The sequence below is a fragment of the Copadichromis virginalis genome, linkage group LG7 (assembly GCF_057382275.1).
Source record: "Copadichromis virginalis isolate Kocher_CV1m ecotype Utaka linkage group LG7, C_Virginalis_male_GT1.1, whole genome shotgun sequence".
In the NCBI taxonomy this organism is placed as follows: domain Eukaryota; kingdom Metazoa; phylum Chordata; class Actinopteri; order Cichliformes; family Cichlidae; genus Copadichromis; species Copadichromis virginalis.
In genome coordinates, this window is record NC_140624.1 from 56,946,947 (window position 1) to 56,968,263 (window position 21,317).

The 21,317-nt window shown below is 37.4% G+C and overlaps 1 protein-coding gene across 4 annotated transcripts in view; it reads left to right on the forward strand.

Annotated features, from left to right (window-relative positions):
- The first annotated feature begins 909 nt into the window (after positions 1-909).
- The window catches only part of clip1b (CAP-GLY domain containing linker protein 1b), a 49,941-nt gene continuing 29,533 nt past the window's right edge, over positions 910-21,317 (forward strand). For 2 of the 4 annotated variants that reach the window (XM_085464382.1, XM_085464384.1), the window contains exons 1-15: positions 910-1,017; positions 4,060-4,246; positions 4,947-5,327; positions 6,523-6,656; positions 6,917-7,041; positions 7,161-7,362; positions 7,443-7,640; positions 7,806-7,909; positions 9,053-9,113; positions 9,905-10,009; positions 13,899-14,060; positions 14,364-14,459; positions 17,890-17,947; positions 18,031-18,128; positions 19,579-19,653. In XM_085464382.1, the coding sequence (XP_085320508.1) occupies positions 4,138-4,246; positions 4,947-5,327; positions 6,523-6,656; positions 6,917-7,041; positions 7,161-7,362; positions 7,443-7,640; positions 7,806-7,909; positions 9,053-9,113; positions 9,905-10,009; positions 13,899-14,060; positions 14,364-14,459; positions 17,890-17,947; positions 18,031-18,128; positions 19,579-19,653 (1,908 nt within the window). In that variant the 5' untranslated portion in view covers positions 910-1,017; positions 4,060-4,137. The remainder of the gene's footprint in view (positions 1,018-4,059; positions 4,247-4,946; positions 5,328-6,522; positions 6,657-6,916; positions 7,042-7,160; positions 7,363-7,442; positions 7,641-7,805; positions 7,910-9,052; positions 9,114-9,904; positions 10,010-13,898; positions 14,061-14,363; positions 14,460-17,889; positions 17,948-18,030; positions 18,129-19,578; positions 19,654-21,317) is intronic. The other 2 variants (XM_085464383.1, XM_085464385.1) reach the window with 2 other exon arrangements.

The window sequence follows — 21,317 nt, forward strand, 5'->3', positions numbered from 1 at the left end:
AATCATTTAGTTGTTGACAGTAAATTAGATATCTAAGTTATTTAGATATGTCTCTTTGGGGTTCAGGGACTGTGATAATATTTCTTGTTTTTTCCTCAGTTTTTACAAAAACAGTCGATTGAAAACGAATCCAGTGAGCTATTCTTTTTCAGCTTTGCGCAAAGTGTAGAAAACAAAGCTATGATTCAGAGAGCTAAAGCAGCAAAATGAAGCTCTCGCATTATGCGTCAGTGACAATAGCGTACATCTACAAAAGTACATTTTTATGTCAGTACTTGCCTTTATTTTTACTGTGAGGTGTTAAGAATTTTATTTATTTTTTCTTTTCCCACTTTAAGAAATTGCATTTCAATAACTGCTGATGACATTTTATTATTAGTATTTTATGTATTTTTAGTTAGCATTTTTTTTAGTTAATGTAGATTCAGATAATTTCCATTGTGAGTTTCCCTATTTACTTTCAGTTTTTGTTTTATTACTCCTTGATATGTGATATTTTTAAGGGGCTAGACTGAAGTTCACAATATCATTAAAAACAAAGAAACAAAACAACACTTTGACAGTAATGCAGATATCCCAGCCCATATTAACTCACGCAACATTGTATCTTCCTCCTTTTGGTTGTGAAAAATTTGATAAAACGGATCAAAATATTTTCCTGATATTTGAAATGTTATATTACCTAAGTAAATATTATTGTTTAATTCACATTTTGTATTTTTCTCTACTCTAGTTTTATTTTACGCTAACAAAAATATTAAGTTCATTTCCAGAATTACCTTAATTTTTGGCAACGATAGTAACCTCAGATCCCCAAATTTACAACTAGGCTTCACAGTTCACGAGCTTATGTTGGGGCTGTGAAGGCAGCATCATTTCCAAGAGTGACGTCAGATTGTGTGAGTCGGGGCTGGGCTGGGAAACAGTAGCTGTTGGAAAAAACATGTAACGGTGCAAGGTACGCTGCACCTTCTCACGACATTCCTTACTGAGACCCAGTTCATCTAACGAGACAAAGTAAGCTCTCAAAGCAGCTTTTTTCCCCACTGTTGTCTGTGTTTAGTCTGCTTTAATATCGCCTCATTAGAGTGTTAGTTGTCTTATATTAACCACAGTTTGTGCGTTATTGCTGTTTTGAAGCTAGCTAGCTTTGGCATACCAGCAACCACCGTGGCTCTAGCTAACAGGATGCAAAATATGATAAAAAAAAAAAAAAACAAGTGCCTGTTACCTCACGTAAATCACTATAATCTGCTGCTAAATGACATGCCAGTCAGTCCGCCGGTATTGGTTAAATGTGCAGGATGCCTAGTGGGAAAGTGTGGCGGGTAAAAATCCAAGTTATCTCACTAGCTCCATAGATACAGAGAGCCCAGCCCACACAAACAACACACACCAGTCTTCTTATGTGTCTGTTATGTACACTAACGATTTCTCCCTTCATTAATTGCTTTTGTGTGATCATGCAAAACCGGAGATAATTGAATGGTCGTTAGTGAGCTGGCAGCAGAGAATGGAGAGCAGGCTGATGCATGACAGCTGTAGGTTTGCTTGTTGTGTTGGTCTGGCAACACCTGCTGGGCGGGGGAAGACCTCTGAAGTAATGTTACCTGCACAGGATTTCTCTTCAGTGTTGTGAGAAACGATTTAGTGCTCCAACTAAAAAGGTCGACCTAAATGAGTATGATATACTTTTATTACCATGGACAGAGCAGGTACTGCTCACGGTGCCGGTTGCTTCGGAGACAAGGCTGCGTTAAGTCTTTGGTGGCCCAGGAGGAAAACTGGTGCCCCTGAGTCCCATTAGATTTGAGTTAGATTTAAACATCTGTTTTTGAGAATAATTTAACAACATTTGCCTCCATTATGAAGCTATTTTTCGAATTCTTAAAGATTTCTTATCAGTTATATCTCTCCATGTAAATATGTCCATTGTGATGTTGTCATTTCATATAAAAAGAACATATTCTCCAGTATCTTACAAACAATAAAGAAGATGTCTTTCATGAAAGACACATCTTCTTTAATTAGATTTTTCTTTATAACCCAAACATCATCTTTGGAAGTTTTCAAGATACTGGATCAAATTAACACATAATCAAAAAGCTGTCCGGATTTTTCAGCTAAGATTATTCATAAAAACTTTTCACCTGTATTTTCATGTCTGTACTGCTGGTGCTGGTATTCGACTGTGACGTTTAGGGAAAATCTCCCACTGGCCTCTGTTTTCTGTCTGTTCTGTTCTGCACTTAATTTAATTATAATTATTTAAAGGAGGTTTCTTGATTCATAATCCTGTTTTAAGGCAATTGAACACTGTGACTGTGGACCATTGATTTTTCAGTCGAGTTCTTGTGTACATTTTTTATACCAACATTTTCCTTTCCTTGAGGCTTCAGCAAAATAGATCAATGGAAGGCCCAAATGTGTCTCTCAGGTCCTATGTTAGGAGCTGTTTTTTTTTTTTTTTAAAGGACGTTGCACAGCATGCTGAGATATGCCATGTTTTTTGGCTATAGCTCTTTGGGAATAACCTTGTTATTGAAAAAATAATATTTTATGCCTGTCAAACCGTGTTATCTTTGGTATTTTTCATAGATTTAGCTAAAGAAATGTGAAAAAAATATGTGTTTTTGCAACTGGGTGTTAGTAACAAAGTGCCATGACAAACTATTTAAAACAGCTCTTTTGCTAAGTTGGTTCATCCCTTGACTCAGGTGTCTTTTACATACTTGAATGATTCATAGGTCAGTGTTAAGTAGCTGATAGAACCAAATAAAAAACACTCCTCTGAAAATGGTCAGGTACAAAGATTGGACTGGAAATGAGTGAAAAAGCAGCCAATGTCATTGAAAGCATTGAAAGACCTGCAGAAAGCCTAGACAACTTTGCCCAAGAGCACTTCAAAAATTACAACAAAGTCTGGCTCCTTGGAAGCACAATATAGTCTGTTTGATGTCAAACGCTAATTTTGTTATTTAGTGACTGGCGTCTAAGCTAATACAACTCATCTCACCCTGCCCATCTCTTTGATAAGAAGATTTCGTGAACGGTTTGTTGAAACCTTTTACAAAATCTTAACATTTTGTAAAAATGTTGAGCTTTGGTTAATGAAAGGTGAAAATCTGTCTTTTCAGGTTGGGCCATTATAGCATGTGGAAACACACATCTGAATTTGACATATAAATAAATGGTGTAACACATGTTTTTTAATATTTAAAACGTTGTTGTCTAGAAACACTAGTCGGTAAACCTGGGGTAGATGTATGGCTGTCTGAAATAAACCATTTTACAACCAAATAAATCAACACATTTTGTCTTCCAACATCCTGAAATGAGTTTTTACCTTTAGCTTCCATCCATGAACATCTAGTGCTTGGTGGCTTTAGTCGCTTAGCTTTAATGTCCAAAGACGTTCTTGTTGTAGTCAGTGTGACTTATATACGTACCTTGTGAATTAAATGGTAGCAGAGATGTTTCTACTAATGGGCATGTGAGCTGAAACTGGAGACATACCATGTGGTCAGCTGAATATGACAGTGATTTCACAGATGATAATGAACAGCTCTGTAATAAACACTGGGCTGTGACTTAGTGACATACAGTAGGAGGTGTTGAGACAAACTGAGGCCTCACTGAGCAGAGCGACAGCTCTCACTGAGACACTGATGTAATTGTGGGGGTTGTAGGCCTCTGTGAATGGGCTACAGTCACACATGAAAAGTCCTAAGACAAGAAAGATTTGATGCTGATTAACAAAAAACACATTCAAAATAACCAGAACGATTTAGAATTTAAATTTAAAATCTATCTTTTTGTATAATAGTTTATAACCAGTTTAGATTTTTACAATTAAAAAATTAAAACACATGAAATTGCCTTGATATTGACATGTCATCTTTTTATTTCTTAATGCATGCTTAGTCATCCAGGTAAGGAAATAACCAAAAGTTGATTATCTTAATCTGGATGTAGCATTTTCAGTGTCCTCTTTATTGTCACTGTCATCTTTTTATATTTGTTTTTGTTGAGGATACATTCTTCTTTTCTTTTTGCCAGCTCCTGTTTATCATACTGTGACCGTGTAAGGTGGTGGGGAAGGCCTAATCCCTCATCTTCAATAGGCCCCCCCCAGCCATGGACAAACAAGGAGCCATGAGTACATCAGGCAAAGCCAGTGGGCTAAAACCCCCCAGTAAAATAGTCCGTCCCTCCGGCGTTCCATCACGGACATCACCGTCATCTGGTAAGAAGCTGTTGAAGAAAAAACCCCTCAAGGATTGTGTCTGTTTATTAAAGTGTCTAATTCTGTCAACAAAAAGTGTCATGCTATCGTTTGTATCTGTTTGGGCCGTTCTTAACTACAGAACTTATCAGTGAGTTTTCTCAAAGTGTGCTGGACCTCCATGTGTATTTCTGTATATAGTATCACTAAAGGTGCTTTTCTTTTTAATCATCTACATCCTTAAATCAGTCTTTGGATGATTGTTATTTGGATTCAGCATTATTTATGAAGCGAAAATGGAGAAAGACTACAAGAAACTCAAAATGTTTACAGCTGCAGATTTTTTTTTAGAATGCAGACTGTATTAAACAGATCATACTGACATTTCTCACCAGGTACTAATCCCCAAACAGAAGCATTTTTGGGGGTTAAATCTCCCTAGAACTTAATCTGTTCCTCGTACTACTATGGGTGCACCAGTCCAACAACTTTTCCAACTAATTACAATATGATTCCTTGGATTCTGACTTGGTGTTTATTAATAATTTAATAAATAATAACAAAACCAAGGAAAATCCAATAAATAAATTTGATTTTCATTTGTTTTAACCTAATTAACCTAATTCTTTTTGGCAAAAAATGCACCTTTTAAATCTAACTATAAAAAAGTAATATTTAAGATTATTAACTATGGTTTATTAAAACATGATTCCAACTGCAGGTACCTCGAAGCCAGTTCCTCCTGAAAAGTCCCCTGGCAGTGTGACCTCACCAGTCCAAGATGGAAACACAGACTTTAAAATTGGAGAGAGAGTCTGGGTGAACGGCAACAAGCCTGGCTATGTGCACTTTGTTGGAGGGACGCAGTTTGCTCCCGGCCAGTGGGCGGGCATTGTGCTGGACGAGTCGATCGGGAAAAACGATGGCTCTGTGGCAGGGGTCCGGTACTTCCAGTGTGAGGACGGACGGGGGATATTCACGCGGCCTTCAAAGCTGTCCAGAACAGCACTGCCAGAGAAGGAGACGAATGGAGGCCGGGCCAGCCCAACACAAGGAGTCTCCGCAACAAGCGAGGCAGCACCTGCTGGCACTACTTCATCTAGTAAGTTTATTTGTGAAAACATAACAGGGTGGATAACTGTGCTTTACAGACCAAATATTTTCAGAGATGCCCTTATCAGCTTTGTTAAACTTAGGGAAAGACTTGTATCTTAGCCTTAATGTTGCACAAGAGCCATGCTCCACTATCCTCTATCCTTTAACATTGATTGCAGAGTAGAGAGACTGAGAGAGGCACCAGGGAGTTTATTTCCTACTTGCAGCATAAAGAGAAAAGTGTGTGTGTGTGTGTGTGTGTGTGTGTGTGTGTGTGTGTGTGTGTGTGTGTGTTTCTGACTAATGGGTTTAACAGCAGATGGTTAACATCCACTTTAGCCATTTGCTTATTCTTAAAATTCCCTTATAGTCGTGCTATATTTAAGAGATTTTTTTTCCATGTTGTCAGGGTTACCTTTGGATGTAGTTTGAAATTTGAATGTTAGTTTGATCACTCAGGGTTAAGTGGGCGACACACATGCCTCAAGGCCACCACAGAGGCTAGATTCCATCCCAGGCCATTTCCTGTGTGCTGTTCTCCCTGCTTTCTCTCTCTCTTTCTCTCCTTTCTGTCCTGTTCAACACTAAAAGTTAAATGTACAAAGCTACATTTTGGAAAATAACTAACTAAAGTAAAATAAAAATTAGTCAGATAGTAGAAGAGAAGATAAACTTCTTAATGCCAAGTGCTCTTGGCCCTCTTACCTTGAGTACCTCTCTCACAGTCATCGTCCTGCTTCAATTCAACTCACTGTTGCTGACTTAGAAACTTTGCCATAAAACTTTTTAAGCACCTAGCTAAAAGTCTATAGGTAGTAGACTACTGCTCTGCAACAAGTCTCTAAAGATACAAAAAAAAAAAAAGTAACAAACCTTCTGCTGCTTATAGCGTTTTCTCTGCCTTGTTATTTTAGGTAGACACACAGTTGATTTCACAGCACAGCCATTTTCTTTACCTAGTGTTTAGAATGAATTTGTCAAACAAATTTCCAGTTTTAAAATCAGACTTTGGTCACATCACCCCACCTCCAGCTTTAACAGCTTTAAATAAAGGCTGTTGATCACAGCCAGAGACTGGAAGAAACAAAATAGCATTTGGGACATCTCACAGTTTTGCTTCAGTTAAGATGTTCTTACAAAGTGACTGACAAATGTGGACCCTGTGATCGTTCTTGTATTTGTTTTTTTTCTTCTTCCTTCAGCTCCAGGCACCGCCATTAAGACAGGCGGAGCACTTAACCGGATCCTGACATCCAGTGAGTCAGTGTCCAACCTCTCCGACCCAGATTCCACGAAGAAGAACAGAAGGGAGCTAAGGCTGGGAGACCGAGTGCTGGTAAGAATGACTGAATCCACTGTGACGGCTGGCGTTAGGGCAGAATATCAGTGATGTAGACATGGAGCCTCACAGAAAAGTTTATTGCTACACTACTCAGTGCTTTTTTTTTCCTAGGGCTGCTTGTGTAAATGTTTCAAGTTCGATAAATTGCTTGCTTCACCTTGAATAATTCCACTAGATTGAAGCCGTTATTGTAAATAGAAAAAAGATAACATTTTTAGATAAAAATGAATTTGCATGAATTGTTTTGTGTGTAGGTTGGTGGTACCAAGGCAGGAGTGGTGAGGTTTCTCGGAGAGACAGACTTTGCTAAGGGAGACTGGTGTGGAGTCGAACTAGATGAACCTCTAGGCAAGAATGATGGCGCTGTAGCTGGAACCAGGTAAAGAGCACAGACAGATTTTTAGTTTTATTTGCATAGCAAATTTACAATACTCTGAGCTCTGTCTGTAGTACATATGACAGAGGATAATTGCATAGTACAACCTGTCTCCTCCTCAGGTACTTCCAGTGCATGCCCAGGTATGGCCTGTTTGCTCCAGTTCACAAGGTGACCCGAATTGGCTTCCCCTGTACCACCCCTTCCAAGGCAAAGAGCTCACGGAGGAGGTCCATTCTCAAAAGAAGCCCCAGCGCTTCCTCCATCAGCTCCATCAGCTCCGCCACCTCCTCAATCAGTGGGAAACCCAGCCGAGCAGGACTGGTGAGATATCTGGTTAATCTGCGTGGTGCATGATTTAACATCTGCAGTGTGATTCACGAGTGCTTGTGTCATTTTTACAGCTGACAGAAACGTCAGCTCGGTACGCTCGTAAGATTTCAGGCACCACAGCCCTGCAGGAGGCTCTGAAGGAGAAGCAGCAGCACATCGAGCAGCTGCTGGCAGAGAGGGACCTGGAGAGGTGCGAGGTGGCAAAAGCAACCAGCCATGCAGGAGAGGTGCAGCAGGAGCTGACTCTGCTGAGGAAATGCCGGGATCAGGTGAGACACGTGAACAGTTCAGAATTTCAGAATAAATAAATAAGAAAATGAAACAATATCACATTTTGAAAATGGCATCAGTAGGTCAAACAAAGTGTGGTCTGTCACCAACATCTAACAGTTTACTTGTGATGTGTGCACTCATGTTAATTCTGTATGCCGCAGTACGCAGTGGAGATGGAGGCCAAGATGGATCAGCTGCGGTCGATGGTAGAAGCAGCAGATAGAGACAAAGTGGAGCTGCTCAACCAGCTGGAGGAGGAGAAGAGGTGGCTGACTTGACTTTACCTATAACCAGCTCCATATCTATATTCTGGGACTTAAGAATAGCTTAGCATGATAAGCAACATTTAGGCAAGAGTGGGAAGGAGTTCTTTCGAGGATGACTGGGGACAAAATATGGAATTACTAGATCTATAAAAAGCTTGGTTTTATAGTACACTGGTACCCAGGGCAGCTGGGCTAAAACAGTAGTGATGTGTTGCCTCTTCATTGTACCCTTTTAACTTCTAGCAGCTTTGTTTTGAATAAATTTTAATCAGGAAAAAGTATAATAAACTGACTAATACCTATATAGTACCTTTTTAAACACTCAAAACTCTTTCTGCTACAAGTCTCATTCACCCAGTCACACACAAATTAATTTTTACAGCGCTTTTATCTACACCTAAGCGCTTTCTCCCATTCACATAAGCAGACTTCATCCATTTGATCCACTGGGAGCAGCTTTGGGTGCAGTATCTTGCCCAAGACAGCAGGAATCAAAGACTGATCTATCACCTGGTTGGTGACCTGCGACCTCACCTGAGCCACAGCCTAAACCTGTACAAACCTATACACAGAGAGTTACATCTTAGTCCAGCTGAGAGGTGAGACAAGCATGGGAATCTTTTTCTAAGTCCTTAGGAAATTAAACTTGCTTTAATTTAGCAATTGCTTTTACATAGTAAAAGCTTTTTAGCTGTAGTTTGTGCATATGTCAACAGAAAATCAAGCACCCGTTAAGCTTTTAACAGAGCAAAGATATTAGCAAAATAACTTTAATTTTGCTGTATATTTAGTTAAGATGAATTTTTTGCCATTTAGGATTTGCTGTCTTCTAAATAGTCAGTTTTTTCCGGATGAGCACTGTCAGTTGTAGCAGGTAGATCATTCTGATTGTCATCCACATGACAACGATACCGTCTGCCCTGAAATGCATACTTTGGAAATGCCTCATTTAATACAAGAGGGAGAAAAAGAGCAGCATCCTGTTTTCACAGAGAAGGTTCTTTCTTTGAAATAAGAAGGCTGCCAGAATGACTGGCAGTATCAGCTTGTTCCAGCTCTTCAGTAAATCTGTAGGGTTTTAATGACTGAGCCACTTGTGTGTTGTGATTTTAGAAGATTTTATTATTGTCCCTGTTTGACAGGAAAGTGGAGGACCTACAGTTTCGAGTAGAAGAGGCATGCATCACCAAGGGAGACCTCGAGGTAAATGTGGTTACATAATCCGATTCTCAATTAAACATGTTCTCTCACTTGTCCTATTCACCCGAGCTGTCTGCCTCTCACTGATCAGGCTGATACTTCTTTAATGAAAGTCTGGTATGATTTATTGACTCCAACCAAGATGAATAGTTTATCATCACTGTCAACTCGGCGTTCCACTGAGTGACATGTTAGTTTGATTTTCACTGTGATTCCTGACTCTTTTTAATTCACAACTTAGGATGACACCATAAAGCTGATGATCATTTTCTTCCAAAAAATGAGAAGTTGATTAAATCAGACTTGCTGCATAATGTTTTTGCCTTTCCTGCACTCTATCAATCATTTATCTTTTTTTGTTCAGACTTGTGTTCTATTCCTGCTCTTTTCATTTATTCATCTCAGATTTTTCTACCCATCTGCAGCACTTAAATTACCATTACTCTCATTATCTGTTTGTCCACATGTCTGTGTTTGAATGCCGCTTTTGTCTTCACTTTTTTTATGCCTTCATCGTGCATGTCTTTTCTGCATCTTTCTCACTCCCGGATTAGTCTTGTTCAATTGCTTCATGAAATGGAAACAAAAGTATCTGAAAGAAAGAGATGATCACAGTAACTAACTCTGGATACTCCAAACAAAAAAGCTGAAATGCTGCAAACCATCAGTGCTTTTGTACTTCCTGGTCTTCTCTTTAAAGTCTTGCCTTCTTTCTGTCTGTGGCACAAAGCTGGCAGCTCAGTGTTCGCAATGGTGTTTGTTTTTCCTCTCTTCCTGCTCTCTTTTACTAACAGACGCAGACCAGGCTGGAGCATGTCCACATAAAGGAGCTTGAGCAGAGCCTGCTCTTTGAAAAGACCAAAGCTGAAAAACTCCAGAGGGATTTAGAGGACACTAGGGTAATTCTGGCAGTTGTAGTGCCACAGCCTTTTCCCCCCGCTAGACTTAATAATCACAACTGGCATATACTGAAGGAACTGCAGCATGCAAACACCATGCAAATTGTCCACAGCCCTGCAATAGGGACATTAACATTTCATCTGCTTTGAGCTTTCCAGATAACCCATGTTTATTGTTTATACTAAACAATATACATATGTGCATAAAGCTTTATTAAAGGATATTTTTTGGAGATTATGGTTCTTTAGACTTAGTTGGCTTTAAAGAATAAGGGTGGAATCCTTCAACATTTTACTCCTATCAACAAATCCCATGAAAAGAGCAAAATCAAGCATTTTTGCATGATTTTGTCTCAGAAAATAAGCCATCAACATCCTCCACTCTATATCTCGGAGTGTCCTTGAGCAAAGTACTGAGTCACAAAACAGTGTGTCACAGCTGTGTGAGTGCTTGGAAGCTAGAAAAGTGGTGTAAAATGCAGTCTGTTTGAGAATACTGCCTTGTCTTTACCAGTAACATTATTACTCCTGTAGATGTCATCCTTCACAATAACTCACTGATGCATAGCATCAAAGAAACAAAGGATCAGTCTTGTTGTTTGCACAGATTTGCCTTTAATCATGTTTTTTCTTTACAAACTTTACAAACTAACAATGTAGAGATGTCAACAATATGTTGCTTTGCTTCATATACATTTTAATTCCGAATATTGAAACCAGTTCCGTGCCCTATCATTTTTATTCTGTAAATAAAGGTGTGTGGGCACGATTTCGCAACAATTTCAGGACAGTTAGCTCATTAAATCGGTGACGTTGTCCTTTCCCATATGTAGCACACAACAGGAGATAGTCCACTTCAGATGTGCTCTTATGACATGCACTGTTATGTTTGGACTATGTGATAGAGTATGCAGGAGGTGTAAACAAACATTATCAATGTAGGGAGCTGAGAGATGAAAGTATACCTATTATGCTTATTGTCAATGTCATGTAATTATTCCGGGACTCTACTAGAGTAGTTTTGCATGATTCAAAGTTGAAAATAATTCATATTTATTTTATGCTGGGTCCTGTTGCAACTGGTCACTGTTTGAAACAATGTTAACAACTGTTTTGGTGTCCTTCTCTTTAAACCCAGCTTTTGTGCTCCTCACAAACCTTCTGTTTTAGACTGGGGGTCTGTACCTGAAGGCCCTGAGATGATCATATTTCAGATATCTGATGTCTGAAACCATCAGAGCCCTGGAGAGCAAACAAATAGTATGTGTTTGAGCCTTTCACTACCTGACCTTTTCATGGGACTTGCTGACCTTAAGATAAATGTAGAAGACTCCCATCCTATGTCTTTTAACCTGAAGCTTTGACATATTTTTGATGAGTCAAACGCTTCTGTAGTAAAGCAATAAATTCCCATTTGGACCAGGTCTTCTGCTGGTTGTTGGAACTTTGCTGCAGATCTGCCACCTCTCTTTCCAGTGGGAGTGGATTTTTTTTCTTATGAATGAATGTTTGGTTTGTTTTAGCCAGTTGTATAGCCAAAGTTCTTGATGTAATCTCTCTCTCTGTGCAAAGGTCTTAAGCCATCCCTCATCTCTTTATTATTAAAACAAGTGCAAACACACATGGAAATCCAGTATATAAGGCAAAAACAGAGTTTAAACCATTCTTACAAGCTTTAAAGCCAATATTTGGTATGACCACCTTTATTCTTCAACACAACCTGAACTGAAGTCTTCAGGAATATTTCTCTAGGCTTCCTGAGGGACATTCTAAAGCTCTAAAAAAAACCCATTTTTACATTTTAAGATGATCACACTGCTTCAATATTGTAATGTTGAGTTCTGAGCTATGGGGAGGCCAAGCCGGGACTCATAGTGTTCCAGTGTGTGTGTGTATTGCATTGACAGTGTGTTTGCCATGCTGAAAAATGTTGCATTGCCAATGAGATGGTTTCAAAGTAGTATTATGTGGTGGATCAAAATCCATTTATAATTACATTAACTTTGACAAGATCTCCAACATCACTGGCTGAAATGCACCCCACACTGTGACAGAACCTCCACCATGTTTTACAGATAGGTACAACAGTGAGCATTGCTTTCTCCTGACCTCTTCTGTATGTAATATCAAGGTTTTAAAATTTGGATTGATCACCATCCAGAAGTCCAGTTATTGTGTAATTTACCATACTTAAACCTTTTCCTTCTTTAAGAATGGCTTCTTGACAGTCACCCTTCCATTGAGACCATTTCTGATGAGGATTTAGTGAACAGTAGATGAATCAACTGAAGGGGCATATGCATCTCTCAGGTCCTATTTTAAGTCTTTGCTGGATTTTTTTCCTGCTTCTTATTGACATGACATTCAGATGCGTTACTTCTACTGTAGTTTTTGGGGCTGCCACTTCGTCCTTTCTTCTTTACGTGTCCATTTTCCCCAGAACATTTTTTTTAACGAGACTATGTACATATCCATATGCCAAGATATAAATATATGTCATATGCTAAGGTTTAAACTAATAGCTTTTTGGGAATCACGTTGTTTCAGTAATATAATTTTATGCCTATCAAACTGTTATTGTTGGCAGTTTTTATGGGTTCAGGTAAAGAAATTGAATAAATTGTGTTTTTGTGAAAGATTGCGTGGGATTTCCTTTGAAAATGGTGAGGTACAAAGAGTTGACTGAAAATGTGGGCAAAAGTAGGCAGAGTTCAAAGAAGAACTTTGAAAGACCTCCAGAATGCCTGGAGAAATATTGCTTAAGACCACCTTAAAAAGATCTAAGCTAAAATCTAAGCTTTGGAAGGTTTGGAAATGAGGGTTGGCTCAAGATTTTTGTACCTGTATTGTATAATGAAATGTACAGAGGCTACTTAGTTTAGCTTAACATAAAGAATGTAAGCTGTCAGATGACACAAAGATTCAAATAACTGAATATGTATTCATTTCTACTCCTTGGTGCATTTTGGTATTTCTTTGTACCGCAACAGGCTATTTAATACCTACTTGGTTCAGCCACAATTAAATAGCAAAAGTGCAGATTGTTACAGGCTGTAGTGTTCATAACAGTAAATGTCATTCATTATAGGGCTTATGTCTAACACATTAATGTAAGGGAGAAACATTGTGATATGTTTTACTCAATTATATGTCATATTTAAAAATACATTCTTTTAAAAGTACAAATAAACTGATATTCAGTAAACCTTTACTTCTTAAGGCCAATAAAATAACCCATTTGATGTTCAGCATGACTATATTTTCTATTATCCCCAAGATAACGTCCATAATATACTTAACATTTATTCAGTCATGAAAATAAATACATTTGCCAAACAGGGGTAAATTGCAATAGCTGTAGTTGTAATAACCATTCTGTGGTGTCTATAACAGGAAGAAAATTCAGCGGTTCCCTTTAAAGCGCCATATCTTGAATATGAAGATTTCATACATTTCGACACCGTATTTAACAAGATGATAAAGTTGCAGAAATCGTCATAAACAGCAGCTTTTAGCTGTTTGACTGTGGCTGCTCCATCACTTTTTTCAGTCTTTATGCTAAGCTAAGCTAGCTGCTTGTTTTAGGTTCATGTCATGTCATGGTGACATATCTTACAGATTCTGTCTAATTGATTTCTGACCCAAGTAGGCTAAGTAACCGTAGGCTCCCTAATTAATTAGGTAAGTATGAAAAAGGAAAATGAGGCTATAAATTAATAATTAAATTAATGTGTTTCCCTTACTTATGTGACTGTAAAGTAAATGTCTTTGCATTTTGGACAAACCAAGCAAATGATTACATATGAGCAGGCACTACTAATCTCCTCTCTCATGCCCCCTGTCTCCTCTTTGCCCCATAGCCTCCTCATGACTCTGCTTTCTGCTGTAGGTGGCCACAGTGTCTGAGCGCTCCAGGATAATGGAGCTAGAGAGGGAGGTGGCAGATCTCCAGCTCAGGCTCCGGGCGTCCCAGCAGAAGGAGGATGCTGTGTCTCTGTCACAGCAACAAATCAGCAGCCTCAAGGCACAGGTTCAGTCTCAGGAGAAGAAGGTTTGTAGAAAGCACCAGAGAATTCTTGACTATGGTGTTTTGTTCAGCGATTCCTGTGCCACAGCTTTATAAGAAACATAATTGCTTGTTGAATGTGTTAGTCATCATTTATCATTATTATTGAAATTGTTACATGATTGTAAAATCAGAAGAACTGGTATAACACTCTTCATTCAACCCACCATCTAGTAAAATGTGATACTCTGTGTGGTCTGTTGAAGTTACTGTGATGATGCATAATTTATGGCTCTATACAGATATACATGTGTATGTTTTATGGTCTATACTGTGTGCTTCGAACAGATCAGTGAGCTGAGTGTTGACCTGGAGAGCAAGCAGAAAGAGCTTCAGTCTGTACAGCAGGATAAGACGTCTTTGGAACAACAGCTAACCAGTCTGGTAAGAAGGAAAGAGACTCTGGACATAAATAAATACAATACACATGTTCAGAGAAATGACAATGTACTGTAGCCCATCTTTGAACTTGTATACTTTACCTGTCTGTCAATAATAATGGCTTTTAAAGTGATACATCTAAGAGAACGTAGACAAACATAGCTCTTTGTTATGATAACTCACATTTACATTATTTTTTACATTGGTCTCAATTATTAATATCTAACTTATTGTGAACTTTTCAAGCAAGTATAAAAATATAAAAGGCCTAAAAACATTAATAGAAAATTATTTAAAATGTACAGGTTGGCTTACATAAAAGCAGAGTGTTGCGTTTTTATTGTAATAGCACTTATATTCTTCTATTCTGACACATACCTCACATATTATAATAATTTAAGAAACTTAAAATGAATAAAACTAAAACAAAAGGAAATAATTTTAAAGTAGAAACCATAGAACTTAAACAAAAATGAAAAAAATCAGAGAGCATTATTGCCAATAAAATAGCTGTCATAATGCATTATAAGTCAGAAACAAATAAGAAGTACACAAAATGAGTGAGTAGGTGGAGAAAGACATAGGATTTGTGAGGTAAGGAAATTATTAGATCATCCCCAAAACAACAAAACTGCAGGCTTGGAGATTGAGGAAACAAACCATCTATAAGAGAGACAGTCATGCATAACACTACTTGTAGTCTGGATTAAATACAAAAATCATTTGAATAATCGTATAAATTCTTGTTTTCTCAGTACAATTATTGATTTAAAAAAATTCTTTAGACCCTCCCTAACTTGGTAAAAATGAAAATTAAAAACTAGTGAGGATTAAACTAGATTAATAAAAAAAATAGATGCAAACTCAAGACAGTGTGAGGAAAGTGTTACACATTATTGAACAAATTAAAAAAAAAAAAAGGAAAAAGTTATTCTACTCAGTTTGAGTGCTTTTGATTGGATTGACTGGGATTTTCTTAATCTTGTAATGAACATATTTAGTTTTAGTGAAACGTTTGCATCCAGTCTTTGTATTCTTCACTTACAGCATGGACAAACGTTAACATTACAATGAGACTGCTTGCTCAGCTAGCCCATATTTCTGTAGTAGGTGAGGAGTACAAATCCTGAGTTTTAATCAGTGATGCAAGATCCTAGATTTGGGCAGTGTGCATATTATTCCATTGCCCCTGTGTGTAAGATTGTTAAAAAGTGCAAGCTCATTCATTTTAGAAACTTGAGCCAGACATATCGGCTTGACAAATCAAACAAAGGTTGAAGTAAACTGTCACCCATCTAGGCTTGCTGGCAGGAATGTTGATCATGCCCATAAATTTTGACTGGCACCTTTGTCCTACCTGTTTGGAAGGAAGTAACAACCATTATTTCTTAAGTATTGGGCTTTAATGTTTGTAGAACTTGGTTAGATCTTAGATCTTGGTTATAACCCTGATGGACTAAGCAGTGCTGACAAAAATAGCTTCTGGAAGCAGCATGCAAACAAGCCATTACAAGACACTGGCTTCAGAAATTGTCCTACTGCCACACTGTCTGTTAATATTTTCAAACATATACATTATATGGAAGAAATTACTTCTATACCGCTCCAAAAAGAACTGGGAGAAATGGTTAGTTATTTGGCCTTTGAGACAAATTGATAGTACTGATGATGACAAGCATGTTATTTTAATACATTTATACAGAGTTTGTAAACTTCATATTTGCCAGAATTTTTATAATGTGTAAACATTATTTTTAAAAAAGTACAAAAAAAGGTCAAAATGAACTACAAATTAAAAACTAATTGGGGTAAAATAAAAGTTAAACTGCTCTGTTTCCCATTTTTATATATTTTTATTTTATATATATATATATATATAAAAAAACAAATCAATGCAGGTATTTATTTTTATTTTGAACTACTTACTGCAGGAATTACATTCTTAACACTTTATATATTAGGATCAGGATTAAAATTTATTTTAAAATCTTGATTGTATATAATTTTTTTCTTAATGCAATTATTGTGATTATGTTAACCCTTCAAAGCCTGACCCATAAAATAATTTTATTAATTTTATAGATTTTTTTTTAAATAAACTGTTTATTAAATCTTGTGAGAAATGAACTGCTTTTAGTTGTTCATTGTTAAAAAACTACTTCTTCAGCTACCTGTGGCTTACTGTATGAACTCAGCAAACAGTACTTACTGACAGCTTATTCAGTTTGCCTACTGACAATAGAATAGGATAGAAAAGAATAGAATAGAACAGCCCTTTATTGTCATTGCACATGTACAATGAAATTATGGGTGCTCCACGCCAACTGTACAGGAATGCAGGAATAAATAACAGACAGGAGAATTATATATAATACAATATATACACTATACAAGAGGAATGTGTACAAAACACTAGAGAGGCAGACATTGGAGAAGAAAGTGCTTGGAAGCAGTGCAAAAGGTCTGAGTGTGTGCGTGAGTGGCTGGAGTGATGAGGCATCTATAAAAAGACCACAGATGTTTGGCTAAAACAAACAAGCGATACAGCTTTCTCATCCTGTTAACCCCATTCAATTCAACGGCATTTAAATAGAAAATGGTGGTGTCAGGATATAGAGCACATTTAACTCCTAAATTTGATCTTTTAACTTTGAACAGCAATTACTACTTTGACATAAGGCCTGTCTCATCAAAATAGCTGGAGGAAGTTTTGGTGTAGACATTTAAAAGGTGATCATTTAGCTGGTACACAGGATGAATAAATTGTGACTGTTTAGTAAGTGAATATTATATTGTCATCGCTCACAAGAGTGCATATATAATAAATGAAAATGCCAGACCTATTGGGAAACATCCTTAAAGATTCAAAGACAAGAAAATTAATATGTTCCATATGGAGCAAGCATGAGGAACACATGGAAATAATTGTGCTGTATAATAAAAGAAAGAAATCCTCAGTAACTGTTGCTGTATTGATGTACAGGGCTATTTACTTTGAGAATTAACTCTAAGTAAATATGCAAGTGGATATTTTGGCAATTGTGCCAAAAATCAAGAAACATGAATCAATCACAAAAATAAAAGTTAAAATTATTATAGTAATATTTTGGTCTGAATTGTCACAATAATGTTACAGAGTCAGTCGTTTTGCTATTATCACTGACAGAAAAGCAAGAACATGAGTTGTGCTTAAACTCTTCAGCACATCTTCTAAATGAAGTGCAATGTTTGTGCGGGTGGTTCGTGGAGCTGTAGCTTCGTCTTATTTAATCACTCTGTGTTTTTGTTTGTGAGGATCGTTGAGAGCAGAATTTCATCCAACAACCTTGTATGCTTTCTGGAGCCAGTCATTATTCCCTGGTTAGCTCAAGGTTCAAGAATGCTGCTGTTTGAGTGATTAGCTCGTGGTCAAGCTGATGCCTCTCCGTTTCAGAGAGAAAAACTTGAGACAGCTGAGGAGGAGAACAGGAAAGCAGCAAAGACAATGCAAGGTAAACATATCTGCTGTATATCTGCTACCTTTATTCTCATTTCAGTGAGTGATTTGTTAAAGCTGCTATCTCTTTTCTGTTAGGATTGGAGCAGATTGTGGAGCGTTCAACGAAAGACTACCAGACCCTGAAGGAGGAGAATCATTCCAGGGAGAAAGAGCTGAGAGCCCAGCTGACACAGGTAGGTGTGCACATGTACAAAATACACTTATTCAAGAGGTTCAGTTTGACGTTACTCACTTTTGATTTTCATTAATATTTTTTTTTTTTTTTTTTTTTACTGTATTACATTTACATTTACATCTGTTCATTTGACTGTAAAAGGCCATACCCACAATCCAAACATTTGTCCTAACACCGTACAAAAAAAAAAAGAAATATTTAGAGTAATTTCATAGTAATTCTCTAGAAAGAAAAGTTGGCAAGATATTAACCCTAATTTGATACAAATTACTGATAAGTAAAACGGTTCATTTAACAATTTATTGTGACTGATTATCTTGGTAATTTGGGCATTTTAATTGAATTTATGAGTGAAATTGTACATCTTGTAATTTCTTATAATTTTATTGCCATGAATTTTTTTTTTGTGTGTGTGTGTGTGTCTAGTGTGTTTGTTGTGTTTGGGAACAATAAAGTTACCGTTGACTATTCACAGTATTATTTCCATACATTTTGAGAGGAATTACAGTTGCTGCTTTTTTTAGAGAGATAGTTTTAAAGAGCTATCTGTTATTGTTAAATTAAGGCACACTACACATGTGGCCGATCTCTAGCCACATATACTGTATAAAACGCAATTAGGTGGAATAACAACGCCCATATAGGCAACAATATTCAAGATGGTGGGGCAACATGGCGGCTTCCGCAACGTGGCGCCTGCTCCAGATTATGAAACAGTGCTACAACAATTCCTATAGAAGACTTTTGTTCCTTTACTACTTTTACATTCCCAGTGGTCTCTTTTTCAGATTTTTTTTTTTTTTTTTTTACACATCAAACATGGTGGGAGAAAATGTATAAATGCAGCAATGAAAAATTGAAAAACTAGACAGTTTTTCCTGCTAATGAATATCTGCTGAATGCATGTAGTCTTTTTTTCTACTGCTTTTGTTTCTGAAAGTAGACCGGACAGTTTGCAGTTCTTTTTTGCCTAAAGCCACAGCTTTCATACTTCTGTTCATGCTTCAAGAAACCCATTAGAGATTAATGTAAGGGTGAAACAGCAGGAGAATCTTGAGGCTGACTTTCCTTTTTTAGCCAACATCCTTAATGAGTTCTAATCGCTCTGTTCTATTAATAGAGTACTGTTTTTGAGTGCTAATATGACTCTGTTTCACTCTGTACTTAGTTTTTTTTAAAGTGGTTTGTTTAGTTATCCAAAACAGAAACAAGACTCAGGGAAGGTGTATGCATTAACTCTACAGTGACTAAATCTACCACAGTGTGTGAGGCGCACTCTACCTGGTAGCTTTTTTTAACCCAAAGTGTCATTTAGTGAATAATTAATGAAAAAATTTGTATGTGAACGTTTTTATATATCCAGAGGGAAAATAGGCTTGTTGTTAAACATGTGCATTTCTTTCTGTACTATAACATACATCTCATACTGGCTGCATTATATTTTCCAGGCCACTGAAAAGTCAGAGAGGTTGGCCTTTTCGCTGGAGCAGTTGACCCTTGACAATAGGACACTGGAGACACAGGTGAGCAGAGGGCTTTCATTGGACATATGTGGGATGATGTTTATCACCTGTGGATACTGTGGATACACACTGCTGTGACTGAGGTCAACACAGTGGTTTTACAAGTTCTATTCTATCCCTTGGTCTTGTTATCTTCTCTTTCACCAGTGTTAGCTGTTAGCTGAGCCCTGCCTCCCTGATAGTTACTGCACTTGCTATTCTACTTTGTGTGCACTGATCAGAGTTTACAGAAGTTCAAGCTGTTTCAAACCAAAGCAGTTTCTTATTTTGAGCCATTGATTGTGTCACCCGACATGATGACTGTCTCTAACAGATGTTCTTGGCTGCAGCTAATCAATCAGTTGAAAATATTTTCTATAGCTGTCTTTATGTTATTTTTTTATTTTTTATGAAAATGCAAAAATGTTGCATATAGGCTTGATGCTGACAAGATCGAGGCGACAACAAAGTTTCCCAAAATAGCTTGTAAAAGCATTGCCAAATATATTTTAAAGTAATGTGTTTCCTCTTCAACATTTAACGGATTCCTCTATTAATAGACTTTTGGAATGAAGACTAACACCGTTTGGCTGTTGAAACAATATCTCACATTAGCATTTATGCTCCAGCAACTCCAGCAATTGACTGAGCTTATGCTCAGTCAATTGCTTGAGCATAAGCCTTTTGTAGGGCAGATCAGAGCTGCTTAACTATATCTTGTGCTGCGTTCCATTTGAAGTGGGAAGTCAGAAATCCTACCTTTTAGTTTAAATCAACTGGAATGCCCCCTTGAATTGTGCTTCTCACTTAAAAAGTGGGAGAAGCCTCACCAACCCCAACTTTGTAACATAGGAGTAGTTCATGTAAACATGAGCAAAACTGTGTTAAACAGTGTGCCCTCCGGATCTAATTTTTTTATTATTATTATTATTATTTACACTTTTTAAAAAATTATTTACCCTTTATTTTAGTTTTCATAATAATTAATTATATGTCCAAATTGAAATGAAATACCAGTAATTCTTCATGAATCTAAGGATTTAATTAATTTTAATCTGTAGTCTCTGGCAGGTGGATGGCATTTATAACCAGTAATGAACAGTCAGAGCTACACCAGCATCTAAGCATTGGTTCTTTGTGGCTGCTGTTTGTTGCATGAAATTAAAATAGCAAAAACTATCAACTATGACACAGTGGATGTGTTAGTTGTAAACAGGAATTCCTTTAATTATTGAATTATGCATTAGAGCAGCAAACACTATTTAATCCATCTCTGACCCTTTGCTGTTGGTATTGTACAGTTTCAGTGTCACATGCTTGTGTTCTACTTCATGTCGCCACAACCCCGTGAAAGAACTTGCACATGCACATCAGTTCAGCTTCTGTAGCCTGCAGGGTTTTTGTTACATATTCACATCAACATTCCCACACCGACCGCATGTGATTGGGCCAGTCATCGTATTTAATCAGCCACCCATGAAATACTACAGTCCATCCCTCTTGTTGTATTTCCTCCTTCTATGCTTTCCTGTGTTTGCGACTTGCACTTTCAGCTGTAACTTTATATTTTTGTTATCTTATACTCAGCAGCTCTACTCCGTTTGCACTCCACATGCAGAGGATCATTCACTGCATGGCTCTTGCTCAAATAATGCATGTTCATCTTTGCTATTTGTCAGCTTGCC